Source organism: Zalophus californianus, chromosome 5 (assembly GCF_009762305.2).
Source record: "Zalophus californianus isolate mZalCal1 chromosome 5, mZalCal1.pri.v2, whole genome shotgun sequence".
NCBI lineage: Eukaryota > Metazoa > Chordata > Mammalia > Carnivora > Otariidae > Zalophus > Zalophus californianus.
The window spans coordinates 28,245,189-28,261,890 of NC_045599.1; the positions used below are offsets into that span (position 1 = coordinate 28,245,189).

Below are 16,702 nucleotides of genomic sequence, written 5' to 3' on the forward strand. Positions count from 1 at the left end.
CTGCTAGCAACAGCTAATTTGAACTTAAATGGACTCTCATATTAAAAATTTTTTTTCGGGTATATGGATAAATCTTATGAAAAATTGGTTATATTAATTTGCTTAAACTAGTAAAAAAAGGTACAAGTGAATATACTAAAAACCAGTAAATTGTACTTTAAAGGGTGAATTTTTCGGTATGTGACATTACATCTCAAAAAAAGGCAAGAAAAAAGAGGAAGAATAAAATATTAGTAAATGCATACATAAAAGACTACCCCTCTTCTCCAGAAAAAAATTTCCTGTGTATCTGCCTACATTCATCTCGTGCGCTACTCTTCACAGAGCATGAAGAGCTGGGTTTCCACACTGTCTTATTTGGGCCAGCACAGATGAACCAGCGTGCCCAAGGCCTCAGCAGCTAGGCGGGCCCAGCACAGCTTCCTGCCTTACAAGGCCCGGTCCGAACCCCTATGGTTCTCTTGGGGACGGGAGTGGCCCCCAAGCACCCACCTGGAGCCCATCTCCTCCCGTCCCCGCCCGCGAAGTCCTCCCGCCGGCTCGGGCTCTGGGCCCCTTCGCCTAGGAGGGAGCCCGGCACCGACTATCCGCGAGTGTGCGGCTAGCGGGGGCCCGGACACCGAAGAGCCGAACCGGGGGTCACCCCTGAACGCGCTACCCGGCCGGGCCCACCTCCAGGCACTGGAGGTTGGCACGACGCAGCGGGCGCGGAGCCGGAGCTGGGAGCGCGGGGGCCTGCGGGGGCCTGCGGCGCCCGCCCGCCTGCTGCCAGCGCGGCCGGCGGCCCTGAAACTCTCGGGACCTTCCGGGGCGGGCCGCGCGGGCGCCTGCAGGACCGCTTGGCCCGCGACTGGAGGCCGCCCGCGCCGCTCCCGGCTCCCGGCCGGCCCGGTGGACGCCTGCGGGCGGCGGGCAGGCAGCGCGCCGGGCAGCCCTGGGCCGGCGGCCATGGCGGCGGCGCTAGGGGCGCGGGGGGCGCTGCGGCTCCTGTTGGCGACGTTGCGGGGCCGGGGCCCGAGCCTCTCGGCCACGGTGAGTGCCGGGACCCGCGGTGCGGGAGGAGGGCGAGGCCCCGCGGCGCCGGCTGGGGGGGTTAGGGCGAAGGACCCGGTCCGGCCCCGAAGCGGGCCCGGCCTCCGGCCTCGGACCTTGGGGAGCCGCGTTCGGGCGCCGGGCACCTGCCCGACTCCTGGCGGGAGACAAGGGGTTCGCAGCACCATCGTTTCTTCCTGGCTTACACATCCCGCCGTTGTCTACGAGACTGCCCACCGGAAAAAAAAGACCGAGGACGAGTTTTGTTTAAAGAAAGCACGAAAAGTAGCTGTAAAGCTCTCTGATGCTAAGGGTCGCTTGAAGTGATTAAAGGCGCTCTGCCGCTAGACTGTGCGCTCGCCGAGGGCAGGGACCGGCTCCCGCAGGGCGCGCTCGCCGGAAACCCGCTGGCTCAGCGCTGAGTTAACGCACTTGTTCTGCTGTGATGTTTTTGGGGGAATTATTAATAAATTCCTTTTGGGGGGTGACAAATCTATACTTCTTCCCTCTTCCGCGGGGTGTTCCGTCAGTTTCCTGGCGTTAGAAATTAATATAGTGGGTTAAATTAACTTGAGGGAAAGTTTTAACACGCAGCACCACCTAGTGGGGGAATGTTGCATTAAACTTCCTGTTTCATCTTAAGTTGCTTGTTTGGAAGTTTGAAAGTCTAATAGGATACATTTAAAATAGATTGGTGATGGGCGCCTGGGTGGCTCAGTTGGTTAAGCGACTGCCTTCGGCTCAGGTCATGATCCTGGAGTCCCGGGATCGAGTCCCACATCGGGCTCCCTGCTCAGCAGGGAGTCTCCTTCTCCCTCTGGCCCTCTTCCCTCTCGTGCTCTCTATCTCTCATTCTCTCTCTCTCAAATAAATAAATAAAATCTTTAAAAAAAAATAGATTGGTGATGGAGGAAGGTGAGCACGTGGCCATTAAGGTGAGAACACGAGTTGAGTGCGTACTGTCACCTAAGCGTGTCGCTAGGCGTACCTAGCGTACCTGTACCCACGTACCTGTACCCAAGGTGCTGATGATTAAGTAAAATTACGGGGTTCAGAGGAATGAATAAACAGACATGATTTGAGTGGTTGCCAGGTGCCAGGCTCTATGCCGGTGCCTTCACATTCAAGATCTCTTTAACTTAACTCTTTCAAAAAAATCTCAGGGCGCCTGGGTGGCTCAGTCAGTTAAGTGTCTGCCTTCCGCTCAGGTGATGATCCCAGGGTCCTTGGATTGGGTCTGACTTTGGGCTCCCTGCTCAACAGGGAGTCTGCTTCTTTCTCTCCGAGCTCTCCCACTCCCCCTGCTTCTGCTCTCTTTCTCTCTCTCAAATAAATAAAATCTTTAAAAAAAAAAAGTCTCGACAGGTAGATGTGGTGATACCCCCGCCATAGACATGAGGATACTGGTATTGAAAGAAGCTAAGTGATTTGTTCAGCATCTCCACAGCTGAAAGTAACCAAGTGAGGCCTTAGATCAAGTTTGTTCTCTCCAAATCCTATGCTTTTCCCTGTCCCCATCTCCCGCAGAAAAAAAATTAAGCCCATTATAAAGGGTTCTGCAGAAGGTGTGTCTCCAAGGGGACCATTTGTGTTAGGTAAGTGAAGTGATTCCATTTCACAGTCCTGGACACGGTCCCTGTTCTTGGGCAGACACCTGTGGTGAGCACACCGTTGCCCTCACTGGGGATGTGCATGGCGGAGAATATGGAGGAAAACAGCTCAGCGGGTGTGTTCCACTCACTCCAGGTGACTGCTGCATTGCCCACAGCATGGCTAAGAGTTTTCTTGGCAGCTACTCAGAGTGGACACAGATAATTTAATTTCTTTTCCATACTTTTCTGAGTTGACTTAGCATATTTAAGTGGCTAATAAGAATTTTAGATAATTTCTTATAGTGGGTCACTGTAAAAGTAATGAATAGATGTTTTGAGTCTTAATAGTTTAAGCGGTTTTGATAACAGGTCTTCAAATCTTTTTATTTAATTAAGAGGTTTCTGTTTTTTTTTTCATTTTTTTTCTTGTGTTAGTTGTGGGGAAGGGTGGCTGACCTAGCAAGGAAGAGAAACAAGAAAACTGGTTCATAAGCAACCTTTTTTCCTCTTAGAATAAGTTGTTTTTTTGTTGCTTTTTTTTTTTTTAAAGATTTTATTTATTTGAGAGAATGAGAGAGAGAGAGAGCACATGAGAGGGGGTAGGGTCAGAGGGAGAAGCAGACTCCCTGCTGAGCAGGGAGCCTGATGCAGGACTCTATCCTGGGACTCCAGGATCATGACCTGAGCCGAAGGCAGTCGCTTAACCAACTGAGCCACCCAGGCGCCCTGTTGCCTTTTTTTTTTTTTTTTTTAAGATTTTATTTATTTAGGGACACCTGGGTGGCTCAGTCGGTTAAGCAGCTGCCCTCAGCTCAGGTCATGATCCCAGGGTCCTGGGATCCAGTCCCACATCGGGCTCCCTGTTCAGCGGGAAACCTGCTTCTCCCTCTGCCTGCCGCTCCCCCTGCTTGTGCGCGCGCTCTCTCTAAGAAATAAAATCTTAAAAAAGTTTTTAGGGCACCTGGGTGGCTCAGTCGGTTAAGCAACTGCCTTCGGCTCAGGTCATGATCCTGGAGTCCCGGGATTGAGTCCCACATCGGGCTCCCTGCTTGGCAGGGAGTCTGCTTCTCCCTCTGACCCTCTTCCCTCTCGTACTTTCTATCTCTCATTCTCTCTCTCTCAAATAAATAAATAAAATCTTTAAAAAAAAATAAAAAAAAATGGGGCACCTGGGTGGCTCAGTCGGTTAAGCGTCTGCCTTCGGCTCAGGTCATGATCCCAGGGTCCTGAGATCGAGCCCCACATCGGGCTCCCTGCTCAGCGGGGAGCCTGCTTCTCCCTCTGCCTCTGCCTGCCTGCCTGCCTGCCTACTTGTGCTCTCTCTCTCTCTGTCAAATAAATAAATAAAATCTTTAAAAAATAATAAAAAATAAAAGATTTTATCTATTAGAGAGTGTGCACGCACCAGCGGGGGTGCGGGGTGCGGGGGGAGAGGCAGATGGAGAGGGAGAAGCAGACTTCCCACTGAGCAGGGAGCCTGACGTGGGGCTCGATCCCGGGACCCTGAGATCAAGACCTGAACCGAAGGCAGATGCTTAACCCACTGAGCCAGCCAGGCACCCCAGAATAAATTGTCTTAAAATAATTTTACTTACTCTGTTCTCTTACTTACATCAATGTCAGTGATAAAGGGTTTCAGGATTTCTGAAGTGGGAATGAGTTGTGGTTTCATGGTGGAAGATCCAGCTCAGCTCCCAGTTGCCGTTTGATGAGGAGCCCTTATAATATGTTTTGACTTTCTGGGTGACAGTTCCTCTCTCACCTGAGCCTTCAGTAGCCCTGCAAATAGGTAAGGTCGGAGGTATTGGTTGGCATTTATGCTGGAATGAGAGCTAAGCTCTTCTGACTTCCACCAGAGTTTCCTCTCCTTTCTCTGGCCATGATGTTTAGAGTTTTTTCAATTAAAAAACAACTAGAATAGAAGTGTGGGCCTGCTAGCCAACAGAACTCCGGGTTTGTGAGTTTCATCACCAGGGTGAGTGTGGGAACAAGGTGGACAGTGCTCTGGCCAGACTGGGGGGATTTGTCTTACTGGTGGCCTGGAAAAACTCACTCTACTAAGGCAAGGGGATCTGTGGATCCCCCAGAAGTTACTATTCCAAATCCTGTGTTAAGGGTGCATTTGTGTTTTTCCCCTCTGGAGGTTAGTTTTCATCAGATCTCAAAGGGGATAGTGCACCCGGAGAGTTAAGAGCCTTGTGAGTAGGCAGTGAAGAATACCAAGGTGTGTGGGACCCTCCAAAGAGCAGTGGACCAGGAGTATAGAGCCCTGAGTTCTAATCTGGGACCTGACAGCGGACTTGTAGGGTGTGCGTGGGTGTGCTTACCAAATTTCCCACATCGGGGAATGCTGGCCATTGGCAATATGGTCGTTGGTAAGATGACCAGCGGTAATGGCTGACGGTTGTATCTGTGATCAACCGGAGACACAGGATTGTGAAGTGTGAGGCAACAGTAAGGCATGTGAGACACCTTAGCATGGAGGCAGCTTCTTTTGTATGGAGCTAGCCTTATTTTTGTCTATTTTTTGAGAACAGGGGAACCCAAAATGGTCACAAATTGTTGCCCTGAAGGTATTTTTCTGCATCTGTCCATAAGGTAAAGGGCTATGCATTTGAGTTTAACTGAACGTGTACCTTTCAGATATTATGTGTGTTCTTTCCATAGGCAGCAGATGCTCGCCATTTGACAGCAGAGGAGAGGAACCAAGTTATCCTTGACCTGAAAGCAGCAGGATGGTCGGAATTACATGAGAGAGACGCCATCTACAAAGAATTTTCCTTCAAAAATTTTAATGAGGTAATTATGACATATTCTTGCTAGTGCCATGGTCTGTCTGTGTCACCTTAAGCTGCAGCTCTTTAATCCTGCTGGTTGTCTGGTCCCATGTGGCCCTTAAGAAGTCAGTGACCGCTGCTCTGTCCTTGTTGACAGGTGCTCCCATCCAGCTGGGTGAGTCTCAGCTGTAGGGGAAGGGAGTGGTTTTTGTCATTTGGAAAATCAGATTCTGAACCCCCTGGTTTGGTGTGCGTTAGGATATTTAGTTTCCTTTCAAATTTTATTTTATTTTTTAATTTTTAATTTTAATTTTATTTTTTTAAGATTTTATTTATTTGTTTGGCAGAGAGATAGAACACATAGGCAGAGAGGCAGCCAGAGGGAGAAGGAGAAGCAGGCTCCCCGCCGAGCAGGGAGCCCGATGCGGGGCTCGATCCCAGGACTCTGGGATTATGACCTGAGCCAAAGGCAGCCGCTTAACTGACCAAGCCACCCAGGCGCCCCTCCTTTAAAATTTTAAATAACATTAAAAGGGCGTATGAGTTTTTTATGTGTATCAGAAGAGGGCCTGAGTAAAAGCAGTTGAGAAACATACACCTGCTCAACTGATTTCCCCTACTTTTCTTGGACGCTTGTCAAGTTTTCTTTCTCCCCGTACATGTATTTCAGTCTTTAAATCAAGCCCCAAGCTTCAGCCTCTTCTCTGATTAGCTTGTTTTCCCCCAGCCCAAGAGCCTGCCCTTGTAGCTTTTCTTAAAAGTCCCCGCCTCCCTCCCCCCTTGGAGACTCAGCCTTAACAAGGTAACTGTTCCATTAGGGCCCCACCCTGTTTAGAGAGTCATCTCCCATGACTTACCCTTCAGCTCTTACCCCACTGCATTTATATAAGGTCGGTGCTTTTGACTATTTCATGTTTGTTCAGTGAGTTTGGTAATCCTCTGGACAGATTTATTGTTTTTATTTATATTAGGTGTCAGCATCTAGAAGGCAGAGACCATGTTTGCTTAAATAACTCTCTATTGTACCTAACACAGTTCTGGGTACAAACAGGCATTTGATAAATGCAGACATTGATTACAGTGTTTGCTAGTTTCTGGAAGGGTGTGTGAGGACCAGATTTCCACCAAACAAACCTTCGACATGTTTTCCTAGTAAATGCCGTTGGCTCCACTGAGCTGCATGCCCTATTCTGCTCTCCATCCATCTGGCTGCCAGCCTTCTGCTTTGAGTCTCCAGCTCCTGAGGAGACCTAGACCGAGCCGACTCCCTGTCCCTGCTGCCCCATGTGTTCGACAGCTCTTGTCAGGGGCTTAGCACTCCGTGGCTGGTGGCCCGGAATCCCATTGGTACAGTAAGCTTGTACATAAGCTCTAGGTAGCATTTTCCAGGCTTATTAAAATTCTTACATGTGTACAGCCTGACTTCTTTAAGCCTGGGCTAATTTATTGGGCTTGAACATGTGGCTTAAAGTACTTGAGTAGTGTTGCCTCAGGCTCTGCCCAAGAGTCAGTCATCCAGCCCACGCTAACCCTGTGCTTGGGGCGACTTTCAGAAATGGGAGGGAAGGGAAGCTGTGCAGGGCATCCGTGATTAATTGTAATGTTATTCATTGGGACATTTTATTAATTTGGCTTTTTTTTTTTTTCCTTTACTCAGCTTTTAGGAGAAAGAGGCAGATGACAAGAAAATCAGCCAATGTCAGGGAATGTATTCAGAGAAGCAGCCCTGAGATTATATCCAGGGGTCAGTTTTCCAGCTGGGTCTCTTAGGACTTCTACATGTACAGTGGCCAGTAATTGGATCTGATGTGACACCTGTCAGTGTCCACCCACCCAACATCACCAGGAACACACCTGGGTTTAGTGGAGCAGGTTGGGGCTGAATCGCTTGTTGCAGCGAGGGAGGCTGCACATCATAGGGAACTGTGGGGCGTCTCAGGGAGAAGGTGTTGGAAAGATGGTTTGGTCTAGATTGGATATTGTCAGAAAATGGGCAGGTCTGTGATTCAGTATTTTCATCAATCTTACCAGTAGGGAGGGTAGACTAAAGTGGGGCCAAAGCTGAAATTGGCAAAGAAGCAACACTCGCTCATTAGCTGGGAGAGGGCATTGTTTGGTACTTTGTGGTGTGGACAGTGTTCATGTTTTGGCTGTGTTCACATAACCTTGCAGCTTGGTCTTGTTTTTGTTTGAATCCATCCTACTCACGGAGTGGACTTGTCTGATGTTGATGTTCGTGTGTAACCCTAGGGCCTCGGTGTGCATGCCAGGCCAGCTCCTGGCTGTCAGGGTTACCTTTCTCTGTTTCACAACTGGTGTTTAGAGTCATGACCCTCTCGCACTGATAGATCCTCACTAACCTTTTATTTAGGACAGAAGAGATCCTGGTTTTTATTATAAAACACTAACAGGAAATGCTAGAATGGGATGTTGTAAATTAAGAAAAATTCTCATTGCAACTTCTTTCATTGAGCGTTTATTCTTTTCTAGTCTTTCTCCACAGAGTTTATTCATAATGTAGCAGTTGTTCATGCAGTTACACTTTTAAAAATCAGCTTGACTTTTATTGTAAAAGTAGTATTATTTATTTATTTATTTATTTAAAGATTTTATTTATTTATTTGAGAGAGAGAGAATGAGAGAGAGCACGAGAGGGAAGAGGGTCCGAGGGAGAAGCAGACTCCCTGCCGAGCAGGGAGCCCGATGCGGGACTCGATCCCGGGACTCCAGGATCATGACCTGAGCCGAAGGCAGTCGCTTAACCGACTGAGCCACCCAGGCGCCCAAAAGTAGTATTTATTAACTCAACAAGTATTTATTAAGCATCTTCACTGTGCTGGGCACAATTCTAAGCTCAGGTAGCTCCGTTCTAGTGGAGAAGACAGACAAGAAGCAAATGAGTAAGTAGTGTAACTTCAGGTAGAGATCAGTGCGACGGAGAAAAGTAGGATATTGGAATGGAGGCTGTTTAGGGTGGGGTGGTCTCGCAGGCCCTCTCTAGGGAGGGGACGTCCGAGGCCTGAATCATGTGAAGGAGCTCAGCATGTGAAGACCCAAGGGAAGAGCCTTCCTGAAGGAGAGAAAAGCAGGTACAGAATTCCTGGAGCAGGAATGATCTTGGTATGACTGAGGAGGAGCCAGAAGGCCAGTGTCCGGAGTGAGCAGGAAGGAGAGACTGATAGGAGATGGGGCCGAGGAGAGGGAGAGCCCAGAGCCCTGGAGCCTTGTCCATCTGGTGAGGAGTTTAGATTTTGTTCTGGGTACAGAGCTGTGGGGCTTTCAAGAACAGACGTGCCATGATTTGGTTATGTTCTAGAAAGACTGTCCTGGCTGATGTGCTGTGACTAGACAGTAGGAGGGCCAGAGCGGAACCAGGCCCACTAGCTAGGATGTCGTTGTGGCAGGCTAGGTAAGAGGTGATGGGGGATTATGGAGCTAGCAGTGGAGTGGAGAGAAATGTAGTATTCCTCATACATTTCGAAGAGAGAGCAAACAAGGCTTGCTGTTAGATTGGATATGGGGGAAGTGGAGAGTCAAGGATGATCCCAAGGTTTTGGTTTGAGCTAGAGGGTAAAGGGCGGTACTGTTGGTGTCATTTCCTGAGTTAAGGAAAATGGGGCAGGGTAGGGAGTTGAGAATCCTGTTTCGGACGTGGCAGGTATGAGACACTTATTAGTCACCCAGGTGGTGTTATCAGGTCAGCACTTGGGTATGTGAGGTTGGAGCTCAGGCTGGAGATACTGGGTTGAGGATTGTCAGGGGGATGATTGTGAGAGTACAGGCCTGGTTGGCAAGAGGGCACAGATGGAATGGGCGGGTCGGGGCGCAGGGCACCTGGAGTGTCCACTGTCTGAGGAAAGAAGGCAGAATGTATAAATGTAGATGAAGGTTGGTTGCTACCCTGCTCTTGGGAAGTACAGGTAATTCTCTTTGATGGTTTCTATTTTTTTAGTGAGATTATCAATTGAGAATGAGCAGGAGTGGGAGGGAGGAATGTTGGAGATCTGGGAAGATTAGAAAAGGAGTGGAATAGTCCTCTTGGAGGCCAAGACAGTCCACTAATTAGGGGATTGTGGTCAATTTCTGGGCAGTTTTCAGTGTCACTGGGGATTTTTTTTTTTTTTAAGATCTTATTTTTTATTTATTTGACAGAGACACAGCTAGAGAAGGGAACACAAGCAGGGGGAGTGGGAGCGGGAGAAGGATGTGGGGCTCGATCCTAGGACTCTGGAATCATGACCCGAGCCGAAGGCAGATGCTTAACAACTGAGCCACCCAGGTGCCCCTCGCGGGAGATTTCTGGTCACACGTCGCAAGTGAAGATTTTGTGTGTTTTGTCCAGCCACCTTCAGCTGTTTCGGCACAGGCTTCAAGTAGGTGCGGAGTTGGGCTTAGTAAAGGCTGTACTTTCGCTAAATGTGTCCAGTGGAGGAATTGAGGGGCAAGGGAAGTAAGGGCGCGTGCAAGGCAGAAATTAAAACATTGGAGCTTGGAATCTAGCTGGGAAGGAGGGAGGTGCGGCTGTGATGTGCGAGACAGTGAGCGAAGAGGTGGGAGTGTCCATTGAGGGGACAGTTGGGGAGTGTGTATCCGCTTTTAAAATGCACATACCCGGTGGCCTGATCTAGAAATTGACCTTCTAGATACCGTCCTGCGTGTGTGCAAAATGGATATGTGGGGATGTTGGCCTAGAATTTTCTGTCGTGAGGAGGCATTTCCATGTGCCAAGACACAGCTCCATGAGACGAGGTCTCCCTTGCTGCAGCCCTGCCCTTAGCAAGAGTTCGGGAGGCCCCCTGTGCTCCATGTGCTCCTGGCAGTGGCAGCACCTCTCCTGGCCTCCGCTCTAGAATCTGGAGGGAGCCGTTGTCTCCCTTAGCAGAGTTCAGCCCACACTGGATGGTAGCATATATTTTAAAAAGTCTCTGCTGAACATAGAGGTAAAAATTATATTCTTTTTTATGCTCTAATAGGTTATGAACATTTTTCAGTTCTCTACGTAGTCTTTTTACTTAGAATAAATCTTCAGAAGGAAGGTCACACTTGTTGACAGTTTTTAAATGGTTTGCTAATGTAGAGTGTGTGGAATGATGTCACAAGTTTGCTTTAGAATTCATTTCTCTTACTACTATAGAAAATGAGCCGTATCTTTTTTTTTTTTTAAAGACTTTATTTATTTATTTGACAGAGACACAGCGAGAGAGGGAACACAAGCATGGGGAGTGGGAGAGGGAGAAGCAGGCTTCCCGTGGAGCAGGGAGCCTGATGCGGGGCTCGGGACCATGACCTGAGCCAAAGGCAGACGCCTAACGACTGAGCCACCTGGGCGCCCCTGAACTGTACCTTTTAGAAACATTTTTAGTGGGTGCTTGGGTGGCTCAGTGGATTAAGCGTCTGCCTTTGGCTCAGGTCATGATCTCAGGGTCCTGGGATCGAGCCCTGAGGCGGGCTCCCTGCTCAGTGGGGAGCCTGCTTATCTCTCTCCCACTCCCCCTCCTCCTCCTCTCGCTCTCTCTTTTTTTTCTCTTTCTCAAATAAAATCTTAAAAAGGAAAAAAAAAAAGAAAAACATTTTTAGTGACCCTGGGTGAAAAACCTGTTTCTCCAAGCTTTGGGTTATTCTAGGTTTTACTATAATAATAAGTAGCCAGCAAAATACATTGCAGCTTTTTTTTCTCAGTGGTTTTATTCCAGGATATGGTCAGTTCCAAATAGTCCACATTCATTTGATAGCTCAGATGGGTGCAAATACTTAGAGACTATAAGAGCAGAATTCCCAGGGAGTTCTAACGGTGTTGGCGGCTGCCAGTGCCAGAGGTTTCTGTGGCTGGGAGCCGCTGAATCTCCCTGGGGGAGGACTGCGCTGAGCCACAGCGTGTTGAGGGTTGCAGGGCAGTGTGACAGGCATGGCGAGTCTCCTTGAGTCATCAGCATCGTGCTGCCAGGACTTGAAGTTGCAAGTATCTATGCTCAGAGCGCTTAGACTCACACAGGGTGGGCTTGGCGTTGGTAAGGGAGTTTTGCTTTTCTTCTTTTCATGTAGACTTAGGGAGGGAGCAGTCTCTCAGTGACAAACTGATGCTTAGGTGTTTGTCAACTGCAGGGCGCCTGCGTCGAAAGAACAAGACGTCGGGTGGGAGTGTCCCATAAAGGTAAATTTTGTTAGGTATTGTCATTTGTGGGGTCAGGTGGGAAGCTTACAAAATCTGATGCAGTTTGACGGTTTGGAAGGAGGTGCAGAAGGTGAAGCTTTGGAGCCCAGGAAACAGCTATTCCAGATGCCAGCAGGTGGAGCCCTCCAGGGCAGGAACCACAGCCCCCGGGGAGGGCTCCCCCATCCTCTCCCCCCAGGATGCTGGAGCCTCCATTGTTCAGCGTGGAGAGAAGTGAGCATCGGGAATAGGTTGGCAGCCGAGGCGGGACACTGCACCTGGTTTGTTATCTTTTGGGTGAATGAAGAATTCCAGGAGGAGGGTACCAGGAGTTTCCAGTTGGTAATGGAGAACACTTCTGACTCAGGAGAAAGGGACGCAGCTTTGTGAGAAGGACCTGGGATTCCCTGCTTTCCCGGAGGAGCTCCTCTACTGTGTCTGGGCTGTCTCCGGCGGACCGGCCCTCAAGGCATTCGATTTTCTAAGGGTGAATCATACGACCTGGCCGACAGCCCGTTTTGACCTACAAAAATGGCCCTTTGCAGCTGAATAGCGGGTCTCGGGTAGAGCTTGCAGGCCAGACCCAAGCTTCGTTTGTCTGGCATCTTGTTCATCATGTCAGGGCTGGTGTAACTGCTGCCCTGTGAGCGGCCTGGGCTGTGAGGGTGCTGGTGCCGAGGAGCCCCGTCTCGTGCGTCCAGCAGCGGTAGCACCATATGTGACTTAGGGGTTTGTAAAGTATTTCCCTTCCTGTGTCCCGGAGCTCCTGCTGTAGAGCCGTTGAAAGTTACTGTTGCTGACTTACTTTATAAAAATGTTTTATTGAGGAATTTGATAATAGGCTTATGGTTAACATTTTAAAACACTCAGTGAAGTCAAAAGCTTGATGATACCAGAAGAAAGACAACTGTTAATGAAAATCTTAACCGTCCTCAGTGGGACACGGCTCTCAACAGTTCTCGTTGTGAAAGAATTAATTTGGGTTTCGTTGTTCATTGTTTTAAGCCAAAACGCGGTGCACGTCAGAGTTATGAGTCAGTAATGCAATAATAGAAATGTCACATCTGAGCGCTCTTGAAAGTGGAAACGTACTCTGCTTGTTGAAGGTAGGGGAACACTCCCAGGAGGATGTTCCCAAGGCTGATTCATCATGTAGCTTAGAAAGTGTCCTTTGCTGTTACCATATAAGCTCCTGTCTGTGTGTCTGGGAACCAGGTCAAGTGAAAACCTGTATGCTCATCACACACAGTGGCTTCAGCCTCACTTGTGCCCACTGATGGGCTCTGTAGCCACCGCTGACTTGAAACCTCAGAAGCGTCCTTTGTTGTCACTGGAATGGAGAGCAACACATCTGAGCAAACATATGAGGGGCTAATTAAAATATCTGTGTGGTGGAGCGCCTCGGAGGCTCAGTCGGTTAAGTGGCTGCCTTTGGCCCAGGTCATGATCCCAGGGTCCTGGGATCGAGTCCCGCATCGGGCTCCCTGCCCAGCGGGGAGCCTGCTTCTCTGCCTGCCACTCCCCCTGCTTGTGCTCTCTAGCTCTCTCTCTCTCTCTCTCTCTCTCAAATAAATAATAAAATCTTTTAAAAAAAGTATTTGTGTGGTGTATTCATGCTGGTGTTCGCTTTGCAGTTTTTCCTGGGGCTCCAGAGAGTCGTGGGCAGATGATGCTTGTGCTGTCAGGCGGTGGCAGGGACAGCAGTGTTGGTGTCCTTCAGGGTAGGGAAGCTAGAGACTAAAATGGTATCATTTGGCCTCTTGCTTCTGCTGTTTATCTCATAAAATGGGTTTAGACCTGATGTGTATTTGTGAAAATACATGGAATGGACAGACAAGAGGAAATGTAAAACAGGTGTCAAAAATGCAACTACAATGCCATGGTGTAGTGGGAAAACGCTGTGGCTGTTACCCGGCCTTTCATAAAATTGGACTTTTAACTGCATCGCTTTTTCTTAGTCGTATAGTAAATCTTCTGTTTACAGAACGTAGCCTGAGTATTTTGTGAAAGTTAAACAGCCAAGAAATAAAATTTCCTCAGCAGTCTTTGTCTTGCCCTTTTACAGATGGCGTAAAATCAGGTGTGTAAAAAATAAAAAGCAGTTTGAGCTGACGTGAAAGGTATTTCAGATTTATGCTTTGCAGATGATATTGGTATGATTAATGCATTCATTGCTTTTTTTATTGCTTTTCACAGATAATGTACATGATGCATGGAAAATGTTGTGGGTTTAAATCTTTGCCAGCTTTAGACTGTGAATATCAACAGATGTTATCATATAAGTACTATAGTTATTATAAAATAAAAAATTTTTCATGAAATGCATTGACATAAATTTCATTTATGTAAATTGCTTTCATTAGTACAAAACCTTAGTGTAGCCGTTAGGGTTTGTGAAGCACTTTAAATGAGATTAACTTGGTATAATGTGGTCAGAAATGGGTTGCTTTAAATTTAACTGACAAGAAAATAACACTCAAAAGTTAGGAAATTACCGAGGCATTTGTTTTCTGCCTGCATCGCTGGGACCGCTTAAATAGGCTGAATATGAATTAATAACAATGGACTGCCGGCTCAGTAATTACAGAAAATAATTTAAAGGAGACCTCAAATAATAACTTCAGTGTATTTTGGGCTTGCTCTTTTCTGTTCTGTTTTTCTTGAGCGTTCCAGCCCTTTGCTTCAGTACAGCCATAGAAAACACTGTGCAGGTTTGTGAAGCAAGAGTTTTGTCAGAGTTTTGGAGCATTAGGGCTGTGACATAGAAACTTGCATTCAGCTCTTTCAGAATATGGATCTTGGGTACGTGAAGGAGCGGCCTCAGCAGCTAGTCATCTCTCCCTAGCAGCAAATAGAGTGGTGCACTACTGTTCTGTGGTGGGGGTGGGGGGTGGGGGGTGACCACGTGCCCTCTGCCGCCAGGAGGGATTCAGCCCCCCAGTGTGGACAGGTGGGGGAGGGGCTTCTTCCGTGGCTTGGAGCTCTTTGTGTTCTGCTCTTTGCCTTATATCCTTGTAAACAAAACAGAACGGTACGTTGTCTCCCCCATTTTGCAGATAATTTACCATCATATTGCCCTTCTGATCCAGGCTGGAATGGGCCTTTTTTTTTTTTAAAGATTTTATTTATTTATTTGAGAGAGAATGAGAGATAGAGAGCACAAGAGGGAAGAGGGTCAGAGGGAGAAGCAGACTCCCTGCCGAGCAGGGAGCCCAATGTGGGACTCGATCCCGGGACTCCAGGATCATGACCTGAGCCGAAGGCAGTCGCTTAACCAACTGAGCCACCCAGGCGCCCTGGAATGGGCCATTTTAACTAATTCACTGCATTTCACAGAAGGACCCTGAACCAGACCGAGACCGTGGGATTGCTTGTGGTCACAATGGGTCATGTCACAGCAGGTGTCACACTCACATCGATTCCTACAGCAACATGTTTAGATCCTACTGTGACACAGAAAGTTGTTTTTGTTTTTGCGTTTATTTTTTTCTAGGAGATATCTTTTTTCCAAGGACTACCTGTTGGATTACTTTCCACCTTAAATGGGTTTGACAACACTTCCCTGAGAAAGGCACTATTCACGAGCTAAAACAAACAAAGCTGTACTTGCTCAAGAGTAACCCGGGTGTCACTGTTGAGCAATCAGAGGTCATTTAATTGTATCGTTAAAATCAGTCCTATCAAAACAGCCAGCACCACTAATGAATCTGTTTGCTCCTGTGCTCTCAACCAGCAAGGCAGAATTGTGGCCTTCTGCCATATCATTCATCAAACTGATTTCAAATGCCCTGTCCTCACCATTGCAGCCCTGGCTGTGGACACGTACCAGGCACCTGGAGCAGATCCAGTCAGGGCTGGGCAGGGAGCTACATGGTCCTCACACTGAGAGCCACAGAGCCTACTGCTGGTGGGATCAGTGAACGGAGCGAGGTCTTTGAGCTGGCCACCACTGAGGGACTAGCTCCACTCTGAGCGTGGAAGGAGGACAATGTAAAAAAAGTACATGATTCCATTTCTACCCAGAAGACCTTCCAGTTTTTTGTTTTTTGTTTTTTTAAAGATTTTATTTTATTAATTTTTGAAAGATTTACTTATTTATTTTAGAGAGAGAGAGAGAGAGCACAGAGGGGAGGGGCAGAGGGAAAGGGAGAGAGAGTCTTAAGTAGACTCTGCATTCAGCGCAGACCCTGATGCAGGCTCAGTCTCATGACACTGAGATCACAACCTGAGCTGAAACCAAGAGTCAGACGTTCAACCAGCTGTGCCACCCAGGTGCTCCAGATGTTATTTTTAAGTAATCTCTACACTCAACGTGGGGATCGAACTCACAACCCCGAGATCAAGAGTCACATGCTTTACTGACTGAGCCAGCCAGTTTTGTTGGGGAGGTGGTACATCTGAATTGTACAAGATAGTTGATTTTTAAAATTTTCATGGTGATGAGGCATTAAAATGTGAAGTACTAATAAACTGAAGATGTACTCTAGCATGGCTGCCTGGAGAAGGGGAGTTTTGAGTTGGTCCTTAAACGTCTGACAGGTTGGTGTAGCCACCTTAGAAAACAGTATGGAGGATCCTCAAAAAATTAAAAATAAAACTACCATATGTTCCAATGACATACATATTGTGGGAATATATCCAAAGGAAATGAAAACAGTAACTCAAAAAGGTATCTGCACTCCTATATTCAAACACCATTTTTTACAATAACTAAGACATGGAAACAACCTAGTGTCGATTGATGAATGAATAGGTATAGAAGTTGTGGCTTATATTATATATAGGGAACCCTGAAGATTCTACCAAAAAACTACTAGAACTGATAAATGAACTTAGTAAGGTCACAGGGTACAAAATCAGTGTACATACAGAAATCTGTTGCATTTCTGTACACTATAATGAAGCAACAGAAAGATCAAGAAAACAATCCCATGTGCATTTACACTCAAAATAATAAAATATCTAGGAATAAACTTAGTTAAGGAGGTAAAAGACCTATATTCTATAAACTATAAAACACTGATGAAAGAAATTGAAGATGACACCAACAAATGGAAAGATATTCCATGCCCATGGGTCAGGAGAACAAGTATTGTTAAAATGTCCATACTACCCGAAGCAATCTATAGATTTAATGCAATCCCTATCAA

General features: G+C 47.4%; 1 protein-coding gene across 4 annotated transcripts in view; it reads left to right on the plus strand.

Annotated features, from left to right (window-relative positions):
• The first annotated feature begins 844 nt into the window (after positions 1-844).
• PCBD2 (pterin-4 alpha-carbinolamine dehydratase 2) overlaps positions 845-16,702 on the plus strand; it is a 58,911-nt gene continuing 43,053 nt past the window's right edge. For 2 of the 4 annotated variants that reach the window (XM_027604978.2, XM_027604976.2), the window contains exons 1-2: positions 845-1,032; positions 5,292-5,423. In XM_027604978.2, coding sequence (XP_027460779.1) covers positions 949-1,032; positions 5,292-5,423 — 216 coding nt within the window. In that variant the 5' untranslated portion in view covers positions 845-948. The remainder of the gene's footprint in view (positions 1,033-5,291; positions 5,424-16,702) is intronic. The other 2 variants (XM_027604975.2, XM_027604979.2) reach the window with 2 other exon arrangements.